Raw genomic sequence first — 13,866 nt, forward strand, 5'->3', positions numbered from 1 at the left:
GGTGCACTTACTTTTTCACATGACGAAGCTTGAGGTAAAATGATCGTATTAGAAAATGTGTCATTATTTGTAGAGAAAGCAGCTGTCCTCTTTACCTGGAACCTTTTTCATGTTTTATCCCGATGTTATTTTTATGGGTCATAAGGTTTGGCATGGGTCCGGCGTAAAAGGCACGCTCGGGCCATGGTCGCAGAAGATTTGTGTGGTTTAAGAGAGGCGCAGCTTGATTGACAGCCAAATCGCCAATCAGTGCAGAGTGGACAAGGTGAGGTTACGTCATGGGGAGGGGCGTCGCTGGCCTATAAAGGTCGAGCGCACGTTCCAGAGCCTGGGGATTCACGCATATCTAGTGGAGCAGTGAGTTTGTGGTTCGTGATTCCTTGCCCCTGTCGTTCCCTGGACAGTTTATTGCCGGTCCATCTCGGGGTGTTCCATCTATAAGCCAGAAGTGGTCGGAGAGATGCGAGATCCGGTCGAGGTGTGCCTGGAGCCCGTTGAGGCTTATCTCAATAATGATCTTCCATACGTAGAAGGGTAGCTGTTTTCAGCTACCTCAGGGAGTGATGTCTCTGCCCTATGTGAGTCCTGGGCTTCGCTGGCTCAGGTGGACAGTACCTGGTATGGGCCCCTTGTCCAGGGTAACGGATCCCCACTGCCTTGTGGGGGAAGCCTTTTTAGCGGCTAAGTCTATGAGAAGAGCAATCGGATATCAAACCACACCTGTAGGTCAGCCTGAGCAGCGCAACATCTTGGATAGATGTGCACATGAAAGTCAGTTGTGGCACAATTTAGGCATCATTGCACAGCATCTGCAGACAGCTGTGTCCACTTTGGGAATCGAGGGCAGCTGTCATTATACCAACCACCTGGACAGTCTGCTGCGCCCAAGTGCATCAGACTTCACCTTGCATTTACTGCACCTGCAGTCAACGATGCTCAGGAATAGAGAGTGGGAGAGGGATAGCACACACCTCTATCACTTTACTCGCTTGTGTGTGCAGGTTTTTCTCTTCATTGGCAACTGCTCACCACCCATTTGTAGTCCTGCGGCAAGGGAGGAGTGATTTCGGGGATAGGCAGAGGTAGAGTCCCTGTATAAAGAGAGTTGCGCCATGTGCTGACCCGAGATTTCTGGTCACGTGATTTCGTGGCGCCATTTTGTGTCTAACTTCACCGTGCGTGAACGTCAGCTTGGTACGGGAATGTTGTTTATTGCCAAACAAAATGACTGGTTGTTCTGCTTTTGGTTGTTCAAACCAATCTGGGAAATATAAGATGTATAGATTTCCAAGTGATAAAGTCAGAAGACAAATTTGGGAAGCGAAAGTCAGACGAAAGAGCTGGAAAGCGATCGACTCCTCGAGACTCTGCCAGGTAGGCCCACGCCGCTTGATGATCGATGTTCAAAAGCAATTCTATCTGCTCGGTTTTTTTTTGGTTGTCTGTCTGTTGAAAACCCTTTTAAAGGGAAGTGATTTGTGTTTGTTTATAATCTTCAAGGAGCTGACCAAAAATGCATTTCCGTGGGAAGAACCCTGCTCAATTTTTTTCGGGTAGTCCTAGCGGACCGCATATTGTCATTGATTGATGAAATGTCCCGGTACAGTGACATTGCCTGGTCTGCGGTTGGGTAGTCTGCGGGCAATGTCACTGTACTTTTTCAGAGGGAATTAATTTTGATTTTATAGGGGTGGGAAACCTATGGTCCGTTTTGTTTTCAGATGTCTGTCCGTCCATTCAAAACCTATTCCGAGGCAAGTTATTTTTTTGGTTTAAAATCTTTAGCCTAATCGGCAATCATAAAAGCAATTTTAGGGGGGGACCTGCTCAATTTTTTTGCGGGTTGTGCAGCCATCCATACGTCCAAAATTTGACGAGTTATTGTTTGCTTTGTACAGTGCTCATGCGTCTTGTGGCATATTTGCTCAAATATTTCCCACCCCGGGATTTATGGCCAAATTGTAGTGATGGAAGATTTTGCACATTGGACAATCCCTATATATTTAACCTGGTGACAGCTATCGTTCCGAAAACATACAATATTTCTAGGTGATTAATGCAGTAAAACAGGTGTATTTGTGTACCCACATTTAAAACTGGCTCAACTTTCAAAAGCTGTTATCCCTGTTTGATATCAATATACATGTGGTCGATAGAGCTAGCGATTTGTCTGGCCATCTTCCGGAAGATTGTCCATGTGATTTTCTGTTGTGGAAGTACTAGTACATGACAGCTCATTAAAATTAAACTGTGTTGTGTTAGAATAAAAATTCTTATAATGTTAGTTCTTATAGTTATAGTTATAGTATAGTTATAGTTATAGTCTTATAGTTAGTTACTTATAATGTTAGCTCTTATATGCAGTGTTGGCTTGTAATATGCATTGCCATACCACTTTTAATATCACCACACAGCTCTTTTTCACGGCAATAGCTGAGTTTTTGACAAAACAAATATCACCTGTATGTAATAATAAGACTAAATATGTGTAGTAAAATATTTTTTTAGCAGGTTTAGAATATATCACCCCATATTGCGAATGTACATGTATATCTAATCCGACACACTTAGACACAAAATGGCGTCCAAATTTGAGTTGACACAACTCTCTATATACAGGGACTCTAGGCAGAGGATGCTTGGCGAGCGTGCTAACGAAGGGAAGAAATTCGGCGAAAGTGACGACTCACACCATCATCATACACCTTAATTCAGAGTCATAGAGTTTGGTGAAGGCAGAGAATACCCTTTGGAAGGGGAGCAAATTAAGTTGCTATAACATCCGTCGTGTGACCTTTCGTTCTCTTTTCAAGATTAGTTGAGATTGCAGAAGTAAATAACGAATGTATCGTGGTCAGACATACAGACAGACAGCAAATTGCATATTTTATTTTGATACTGTTTGTGTATTTGTTAACTCAACTGGACTATGTCCAGCTGAGTTTTTGTCGACACCCAGTGTCCGTCATCCGTTGTCCGTCTGTCGTCTGTCTGTCTGTCAGTCTGTTTGTTGTCTGTAAACAATTCGACCTCTATGCTCTAAAAGTCACAAATATTGATGAAATTTGATGAAACTTGTTATGCAGCATCCTTAAGACATAAACCACTTATTGGGATTGCATTTGGGCGTTTGCACTTCCAAAAATGGACGTGGCAGGGCGGCCATATTGAAAAATCAATTGTTGTCAATCTGGTACTTCCTAATGTAGCTAGAAGGCTGAAACTTGGTGTGTAGACATTATGTAACAAACCTCAACACATATATTACGGGTTTTGACGATGTCCGAAAAATGACTTCGTCGTGACCTATAACATGACTTGACCCATAAACATCAGTTTGGACGACGTCCAAGCTCTAAAAGTCACAATTACTGATCAAATTTGATGAAACTTGTGCCTTTTACCACTTAAAGATATCCAAATCGCATGTTTGAAAGCTGTTTACTAGAACAATCAGCTAGGAACACAGTAAAAGAGCATCTAGCATTTGTCCACTCCACAACTAAGCAACTGTTTTTCCTGTCTATGTACTAGTCTTTCAAACTATTGACAGTGTGAGAATGTATGAATAATTCAAGAGAAAATGACTAAGTTGTAATGTCACTGGAGTCCAATTCAATGAATAATGACTATTAGTCCAGGACCTGACTAACATATGTATGCAAATAATTTAGGAGAGGATAACTCAACTGTTATAGGCTAATATCACCCCCAGGAACAACCTGGGATGTGTGCCAAAATCTCTATCCGGGGCGAAAAGCCCGAAAATGACCACGCCCTTTTAAAAATGACCACGCCCTTTTTCATAGGAAGTGCTATTTCCGACATAGCTCTATCTTCTATACCGTTGGAGCTACAGATTTTCTGAGGTGCTTAAAATGTTCAGAATGGCCATGTTTAGGAGGTCATATATTTCCAAATGGGTTTTCTACGAGAAAATGACTAAAAAGCGTTAGGTCAACTTATTACCATACAACTACCTACATACTGGAATTGCCATATCATCTATCTATAATTCCATTAATCTCTGTGTGTATGTGTGTATGTGTGTATGTGTGTATGTGTGTATGTGTGTCTGTGACCGCTGTTTCTCGACAACCACGGGTCCGATATACTTTAAACTTGCCAGGTATATTTGGGGGACCCGAGGATGTGCCTTTTCAAGGTTTCATATTAATCGGACAAGTACTTACCGAGCTATGGCGATTTCTTTACCAAACACTGCAAGGCGCAAGCCGTTCGCTTTGGACCAAACCATTGCATGTAAATAGAGGGGGGGGTTCTGTGGTCGTTGCGAATGGACCAAACCATTCATGTAAATAGAGGGGGGGGGGGGGGGGGTTCTGTGGTCGTTACTGCCACGTGGTTTCAAAGTTTTTTTTTGTTGTTGTTGTTTGCACGCATGTTTTTTTGCACCCACCTACGGGCACGCCCTAGGATGTTTACACACACACACACCCCTACACAAATTTTTTTTTTTTTTTTTTTTTTGGCAAGGAACGGGCACCCACGTACGGGCACGTCCTAGCTTATATATAGTACGGGCATGCCCTAGTAGTAAAGAAAGCGAGCATTTGATTATTGTAAAGAAATTGTATTTTCAATCATACTATAATTATCAATGGAATGTTAACTTAAAATGAAAAAAAAAACAAAAAACTTATTACTTTAGTAGGCAGCAGTACCGAGAGAGCTTAATGTTTCAAAGATCAGCAGGGAATTTGCCCAACAGCCAACAATACAACTTTGAACACCACAATAGTACTGTTTATGTGTCACATAAACCAGGGTCGGGAACAGGAACATGAAGAGTAACACAACAGAGTCCAGTTATGAGGATGATGAGCAGTGTTCATTCAGTGATAGGGTTTTTACAACAATCACCTCCTTTGCATTTGCAGTACTTGCAACACTTGAAATCAGCTACCCTGCATGGACACCCATTCTTACAAGCACACTTGCCACACCTACAGGGATCTGGCAGGCCTTCGGGTTTTGAAATCACAATCTCAGGGACTAATAAACTGCCCCTTCTTACAAAACCATAAGACTCGGCATTCATAATCAAGGTGGCGTCTCTAAATGGGGCTTGGACCCACAGTTGCTGTTGGTAATAGCCTCTTTGGATATGTTTTCTTGCATTAGTTGACGTGCAAGCGGTTCTCTCAAAGTCCATCTTGAGGGCATTGCTATCAAATGCAGCGACACGCAGGTCGTCAAATATCTCCAGGTCTGTTGATGGTTTGAGACACTTGACCAAGAATGTCTCCGCCATCTCTGTTGTGCTTTCTGTTAGCTGTGGGCAGTCGAAATTCAGGATCAGAGAGGAATTTCCTAGTTTGCGGACAGCGTTCAGGGCTGCAAGTTTAGTTGATATCTTGCTGGTTGTATCGCACCCAGTCAGCGCATGGAGTGCTGGGAGACACTTTGTGAGCTCGTCTCCCAGCGCTGTGCAGATATCATGGAGCGGTAATATTGATCTTTTCACTCCTGAGTTGCGGACGAGCCAGAGCTCTTGGAGGCCAATATCTCTCCAATTGACTGTGATGTGGTATAACAGGCACACAAAGACATCTGTGTCACCTGATGACAGCGTCAAGGATGTAGGTCCTGACCGGTGACTTAGAATGTCCTGCACATGAAACATCATCCTGTCATCAGCTTCCTCGTGTGTGCAGTTGAGCCGAGGGAATGGAGAAGCACACCCAGCTGACACCAACCATGACTGTGGTGATATACCAAGGTATAGCGGTTTGGTGCCTTGATAATTGGTGGTGAGCCACTCAACATAGAATGCCTGGAAAGCAGTTTTGCTGATGGAAGACGACCAAAAGTTCTCTAATACCAGTGGAACATTTTGGTTCGGTGATATCACATCAAGGACCACCATTTCTGTTGACTTTCCTCTTCTCCCCCTCTCTCCTTTCTTGATGCTGTCCTCTCTGTAAGCGTCGAAAACGATGTGGATCTCATCACAACTGTGCCCAGCTTTGGTGACCATAGATGTCAAGGCAATAGCAAAGTCATGGAATGTCTTGACGGATGGATCAAGCTTCTTTAAGGGGACTTTTCTCACCATGGCCATGAAGTCGATAACTATGGCATGGGTTTGTGGGGAGGTTTCTGGCCCTTTTTATTAGTGGGCACAACTATCTATTAGTGGGCACAACTTCAGCAGCTCAGTCCCAAGTTGTGATTTGGCACTCTTCCTCAAGTAACCATCTTTGTCAACCAAGAAAAACGCAGAGTTGGTGATCTCATGCTGGAGTAGCTCCTCAACAGTGAACCCCCGGTGACTGACGCCCATACTCAATAAACATGAGAGCTTTGATTGTCTCATCTTTGATGTCTGCTTTGGGAGCCAAATTTAAGGTGGTCTTAGGGGATGTAAACGTGATTTTGCTAATAGTTGAGTGTATCGATATCGACCTATTTCTGAGTCGATCATCGATAAATTTAGCACAAGCAGCGCTGCCCTCCTTGATACAGCACAACAACTTGTCTACGATTACGTTGTTCACAATTTCTCCAGTGAGAATATTCTTCAGCGCTACCTGGTCTTGTAGAGGACTACATACCTTCAGGAGTAATCCTCTATGTCTTGCACCATCCCAACTATCTTAGTTGCAGTACTTGGGTTGAAGTCGTGGTGAAGTGAGAGTTCTCCTTCGACATCATCCTTCATCTTCAGGAGGTCAACGTACTGGTCTTTTTATGCTTGATGATTCCCCACAGAGCTACTGCCTCCTTCTTCCTGGCGACCCCAATTATCCCACCACTTACTTTGGCAGGCCGGTTGTAGCACTGCTCTAGCGCCTGGTCAAAGGGCACTCCACTACCTTTCTTGGTCGTGTTCACGACAAATCCACCGTTCATGTAGGAGTCGTACAGGAGTGGGAACTTTTCCTTCAGTTGATAGCAGTCCTGCAGGAATAATGGTGTCCATCGACAGTAGTTTGTTCTCCCAAAAAAGAAGAACAGTGAAGTTGCCCTCTCCACAGCACTGAGGTAGAGAATCCAGTCTCCAGAGCGCAGAGAATTGGTGAGATTCCTGAGTATTGGGAACAGGTCGGAAACGTATGTGTTCCAGTAATCAAATGACTGAGACAGCGATGCCCTTTCCTTAAGGTAGACTTGAAAGGCTGCTTGGATGGTGTCAGCGCACTCCTTTGTGGTGTTCAATTCTTCGCCCGTGAGCTCTTTAGACCGGAGCTCACGATTTGAGTCACGACCATTTTACATGACTCACACTGACAAACCTCACTGTGGTATAATTATAGACTGAAACTATCAGCCAATCAGGGAGCTCAAAATCATAAAATGTATGGAGGCTCATAGTGGCCTTTGTATATCATGAATATGCTTAATATTAGTATGAAATCGTGTTAAAAATGGCTGTATTTTCGGGCTTTTTAGTCATTTTCTCGTAGAAAACCCATTTGGAAATATATGACCTAAACATGGCTATTCTGAACATTTTAAGCACCTCAGAAAATCTGTAGCTCCAACGGTATAGAAGATAGAGCTATGTCGGAAATAGCACTTCCTATGAAAAAGGGCATGGTCATTTTTGGGCTTTTCGCCCCGGATAGAGATTTTGGCACACATCCCAGGTTGTTCCTGGGGGTGATATTAGCCTATAGCAGTTGAGTTATCCTCTCCTAAATTATTTGCATACATATGTTAGTCAGGTCCTAGACTATATGTGTGTGTGTGTGTGAGGAGGTGGGGATTTGATGAATGAATACTTAAACCCTGTTGAACACATCTATTGAAATATTCAACATATCTTGATTCAATACCATACATGTATATTGTTTGACCAAGTCTTTCTAAATAAATTCAAGTCTGAAATCTGAGAAAAGTAATTGTAGTTTTACTTTTCATGCCTCACTTAAAACTCAATTTTTTCTAGTTTCCTGTTTAAACATGAGATACCTTCAACGTTACTGTACCTCTTTAGCACATATAAACTATATAATTTGTGGTTCTATTATGCATATTCTAACCATATTGATATAGACCAGTTGAGTTCAGGTTCCCTGGAGTTTCAATTCCAGTTTCAATTGTATGCACTCCTGAGTCCTGAACCCACTGGACAAAATGAGTTGAAAGCTGGTGGTTATATTCGTTCACTGTTTTTGCCAATAACTAAAATATGCCAATTCTGGGGGAATTATCCCATCCTCAGTTCTCAGGGAATTATCCCATCCTTATCCTACGGGCTGGTTCTTTGCTCGTGCAATGTAAGCAAGATCCACGTGTTCTTCCAGTGTCCCTCTCCTGGTTAAGCCTCCAAAATCCAGGCTGGCTGCACACCTTGACTCTTATATTCCTTGCTTCTCCATTCTATGGAACCAACTTCCAGAGGATGATCTGTCTCCCTCTTCCCTCCAGGGATTCAAGCAAGCAGTGTTCCACCCATTAACCTTTTTAACCCAACCATTATACTTGCTAGTTTATGTTTCCTCCCCTTCTCCCTTTCCAGTTCATTAATTCTCTTGATATTTGTCACACAGATACAGGTGGTGGACAAAAAATGGAAACACCTGGGTAAATGAGGGACACCAAGTAACGGCTTCCACAGTGGCCCGTGTGTTAATTAAGCGAATAACATCCCAGCATGCTTAGGGTCATGTATAAAAATGCTGCACAAGCCTGGCTGCCGATTAGTTACAGCTATCATGCCTGCAAGGGGAACCCCCATCCCACTGGCCCCCTCCCAACGCCCCTATTAACAGAGCACGTGTTGTCACCCAATACTCTGATGAGCATGACACTGATGTTTTCCATGTGCCATGGCCATCTCAGTCACCAGACCTGAACTTCAATCAAACATTTAAGGTATATTCTGGAACGACACCTGACATTTGAGATGGCGTTTTCCACCTCCATCGAACAGGTGTGAGTTGATTGACTTTCTCATGGAAGAATGATGCCATATCCCTCCTGCAGAATTCCAGACGCTGGTGGACTCTATGCCACGGTGCACACAGGATGTACTGGCCGCACGTGGTGGCCCAGCGCCGTAATAAGTGACGTTACTTTGGTGTTTCTATTTCTTTTTTTGGTCCACTACCTGTACCTTCTTTTTTCATGAGCCTAGCTCCTGTAACGACAAAAAAACGAAACATTCAATGGATTCAATAGATGAAATCACCAGGACATTGATTGAGGCATGCTAACTGCCGTGGGATTTCATCCATTATTATCTCCATCACCAAAGGTGGGTGGAGGTTATGTTTTCCCATCTGTTTTTCTGTCTGTCTGTTTATCTGTGAGCAGGGTATCTTAAAAAGTTGTGGAGGGAGTTAGAGGAAATTTGGTGGACAGGTTTGTTGTTTGATAAGGACGAATTAATTAGATTTCGGTGAAGATCCAGACCCAGATACTACAACTTTTCATGATTCTTCACCATTGAGTGATATGCTCGATTCTCGAAGAGATTAACTTATAAAATGGGTCGTGATGTCTGTCCGTCCGTCTAGTTGTCCATCCGTTAACGTTTTGCTATTTTTGTTACTCCCTTACCACCTGGCTGATTGCCCTGAAACTTGACACATGAATACAGGACATTATCCCACACAATCGCTCGTGCTTCGATTTTTCGATTTTGGATCAGGGGGATCCCCCAAAATCAGCAGAGGTCTGAACTACAACCTCAAGATGACTGTCAGCCCACTGGGGGCTATTTATTTTAGAATGCGACTAGACAGGAGAAAGCCGTACATCCGTCGAGAGAGAGAGAGAGAGAGAGAGAGAGAGAGAGAGAGAGAGAGAGAGAGAGAGAGAGAGAGAGAGAGAGAGAGAGAGAGAGAGAGAGAGAGAGAGAGAGAGAGAGAGAGAGAGAGAGACAGAGAGACAGACAGAGAGACAGACAGACAGACAGAGACAGACCACCTTTAGAGGCCATTTTTCCCCGCAGAGCAGGGTTTGGCCTTTTTCGAGCACCGTGGTCCCCTTTTTGAAGCAATGTTTTATGGCCGGATGCCCTTCCTGCCGCCAACACTGTTAGTCGCCTTTTGCAACACACAGGGAATTACCAGCGAACTGGTACTCAATTTGCCGACCTCGGAAGGATGACAGGCCGAGTCAACCCCCCTGGTGTTAATTCAGCGATCGACCAGGATTCAAACTCAGGATCCTAGGATCCCAAGCCGGCACCCTAACCACTAAGCCAACACCAGGCTCTTAACGTACATCCGGCGGATGAAAGCAATTTATGATGCAAGGCCCTGCCTTCGAGGTTTATAGTTCAGGGATCAATCGAACCCAGACTAGACAGCTCAATGGTAAGTGCACTACGTCTGCACCATCCTTTCATACTCCTCATACTTCATATGGCCAATAGGTGGTACCAGACCACAATTTGTAGTTAAACTCTTTAAAGCTCTCAACGCAACCTGGCATCGGCATTTAAATGCTGCCTCTGAAACCTGAATGCTGCTCGCATATCTCTTACAAACAATCATTATACTGCATACTGTGTTGTATCAGTGCATCATTCAATCTCTGCTAATGTACTTTGCATTGCAGGATGGTTCCCTGCAAAACAAATCCAAGGAGGAACTCATTTGTATCATTTTTGATCTTCGATCTGAAAACAGGCATCTGAAAAATCAGCTCCGTTGTTTAACAGGTAAGGAATATGCAAATCGTTTGTATTTTAATTACAGTGAAGCAAATACATGTTAACACTGAAGTTTCCTGCGATATATCGAAACCCAGGCCAACAAACCCTCAATGCAAACGGCGTATTTTGTTCCAAAAAAGCTGCACATCATTCTGTGAAGATTGTATTAAATTATTTGAGAGAATTTTTTTTTGTTTTATATTGGGGTTTTTTGCGCGCTAATGTGACATTCACATGAAGCCAACTCATTTCCTGTCATTCACACCCCCACCGTGCCTGTCCAGCAACTGGCACCAGAACGTTTTCTAAAATAGCGTTGAAGCAAAAGGTTTGTTGCTCATTTTGCGATCCAACAGAGTCCATCGTGTATTGTAAAACGTGTTATTGTAGAGTGAAATGATAAGTTTGCAAAAAGACTGCAAAATGTGCCAAAAAGCAAGTGTTGGACTTTCCACATGAGAATGAGATTACCATTGCTGTCAAGGTTGGGCAGTGTTTACATAATCGTCTGTATTTTTATACTAGTGTGGTATGCTTACACAATGTGTAAGTCGCAATGTGCTTACACAACAAACCATGCTACGTACAATATTTAGATAACATTTTGCATATTTTTAATAAAATAATTACATTTTCAAAATAAATATGTTCCAGTAATGAGTAACACTCATTTATATTATTATTTTATATTTATCAGAAAGTTATTATCTAAACCTGGAAAACACATTATTTACAGTTTTGTAATAAAAAATTTGTAACATTATTTGCAGCTTTGACATAATAAAAATAGGGGCAATACCCCTGGTGCTCACCTGGTGGAATAAACACTATACTACATGACTAAAGGTATTTTAAACCAATTTCAATGGTTTCTCGAAGACATGGCAGCATGTAGAATCATACGAACATAATCATAAGACTTTAAGCAAACAAACAAAAAATACCTATTTGGGGGGGAAACCCCACCCAGTACACATCCTTAGATCCCAATTTTTCCAATGCATTGAACAAACATCGGTACATCACGGGGGATTAAGGTTGTGGTGAAGTTTCATTGAAATTGTGTATGTAGTTTCAGAGAAAAGAGCAAATACCCACTTTGGGGAGGGTGCGGAGGGGAGGGGGGGGCAAACCCTCCCCCCATAAACCGCCTTAGACCCCGATTTTTTTTAAATGGCGGAAACAAACGTTGGTGCATCACGGCTGATGAACGGAACGTTGTGATCGAGTTTCATCAGTATTGTATGTGCAGTTTCTTAGAAGAAAGCAAATACCTATTTTGGAGGGAAACCCCCGGAAGACCCTGCGGGGCCCAAATTTTTTTTTTTTTTAAATGCCGTGAACAAACTTTGGTACAACACGGGTGATGAAGGTTGTGGTCAAGTTTCATCTAAATAGTGTGTGTAGTTTTAGAGGAAAAAGCAAATTCCTATTTTGGGGGGTCAAACCTGGATCCACTTTGACCCCCGGTAGACCCTCTTAGACACGAATTTTTTTAATGCTGTGAACAAATTTTAGTCACAGCACACCAAATATAATTTGTGCCAAATTTGGTCGCATTCCCATCAGCGGTTTCGGAGGAGAAGTTTCAAGTGTTTACGGACGGACTGATGGACGGACGGACTGATGGACGGACGACGCGCCATCGCATATGCTCCCCTGAACTTCGTTCCAGGTGAACTAAAAAACAGGGTTCCCCATGTGCGAATTTGAGATTTTTTTCCTGTGGATACAGGACAATCATTTGAAGCATTTAGCACCAAAAAAACGGTTATTATCGAAAATGTCCGGGTTAGGCTATTTTCATGTCAATGTCTACTGTACTATAAGTTGAAGGACAAGTTCCAGGTAACTAACCAGCAACTTGTGTTTCTTCCACATTTGAATAGATAGATGCACAATTGTGGTATCTGTATGGCAAAAGATACAGCTCGGATTTTCCAAGAAAGTGGAGATATCATTGACGTCGACCAATAATTACGCCAGTCCTAAAAAGCTACCATGTGGGAAACCAGCCTCAAGAAAGAGATCATGTGACAATGCTATCAGGATAAATCTGTTGCTTCCACTCACATAATTTCGGATAACCATTCCTTTCATGGAGAGGCCTCTGAATACCATTAGAAGATTGCTTTGAAACTAAGGCTGTGTGCCAGGAAGTATTGAACACTCAAGAAATGGCCCTGATCTTTCATTTGTTTTTTTTGGGCATCCATCCATTGTTGAATGAGAAGAAACAACTCGTCCATTGTAGAATATCCGGGATGGAACCCAGTTGTTGAAAATATACGAATGCCTGAGGTCTGCAGTAATGATATATCCCATCACTTAGCTTTCTCCCCCATGACGAGCAGACTAGTCTGAAGTTGAGTGGATCAGACTTGTAATGAGAGAGAGAGAAAGAGAAAGAGAAAGAGACAAAAAAGAAAGAAAAAGAGAGATGGAGAGAAATAACTAAAGAGAACACGAAAGACCGAAGCACAGTTCTTGAGGATTATAGAGCTGACACCATCAGATCCAGTTATAGAGGTGGTGTCAAGATTGATGAGAAACTCCTCAACCTCAGTGGGGAAGAGGTATCACGTGCTGCAGAGAACAATCTATGATTGAAGAGTTGGGGGGCGGGGGGGGGGGGTTGATATGAGAAGAGGCGAGGATTGTGCACTTTCAGCCGAGGCGGTACGGTGTTAAGAATCTAATGTAACTGCATTCTTTTCAAATTCAAGGTACAGACGGAGCAGTGAAGGTAAGAGGATATTATATAAAATGACACAATAATGATAATAATTAATTAATACCCTGGTAAGATAATACTAGTACTTGCTTTTTCTAAAGCCCGAATTTACTGTCATGATGTCTACTTTGCTTCTGATCTGCCACTTCATTAGCTCATGAAAAGCAAGGGCTCTCTCTCTCTCTCCATATTGGCATTCACACGTTGTTTGGAAATGTAGTTGTATTTAAAATAATATTAATGTTTATAGCAGTCTTACTAGTAAAGTATGGTACTTACATTTAAGTTGTAAAGATAGGTATTCATTGTCCAAGGACAAAGAGACTGCTGCTTAAATCCTGCTTCCAAGGTGGCCTTCTTCCTCTTCTTCTTCTTCTTCTTCTGCCACTTCTTCCTCTACTTCTTCCACTTCTTCCACTTCTTCCACTTCTTCCTCTCTTCTTCTTCTTCCTCTTCCACTTCTCCTTCCACTTCTTCTTCCTCTTCTTCTTCTTCAACT

At 42.7% G+C, this 13,866-nt stretch overlaps 1 protein-coding gene across 2 annotated transcripts in view; it reads left to right on the top strand.

Annotated features, from left to right (window-relative positions):
• The window catches only part of LOC137433820 (uncharacterized), a 75,108-nt gene that overhangs the window by 19,217 nt on the left and 42,025 nt on the right, over positions 1-13,866 (top strand). For both annotated transcript variants that reach the window (XM_068126199.2, XM_068126200.2), the window contains exon 3: positions 10,537-10,639. In XM_068126199.2, coding sequence (XP_067982300.1) covers positions 10,537-10,639 — 103 coding nt within the window. The remainder of the gene's footprint in view (positions 1-10,536; positions 10,640-13,866) is intronic.

This window comes from Myxine glutinosa, chromosome 10, assembly GCF_964187855.1.
Source record: "Myxine glutinosa chromosome 10, kmMyxGlut1.1, whole genome shotgun sequence".
NCBI lineage: Eukaryota > Metazoa > Chordata > Myxini > Myxiniformes > Myxinidae > Myxine > Myxine glutinosa.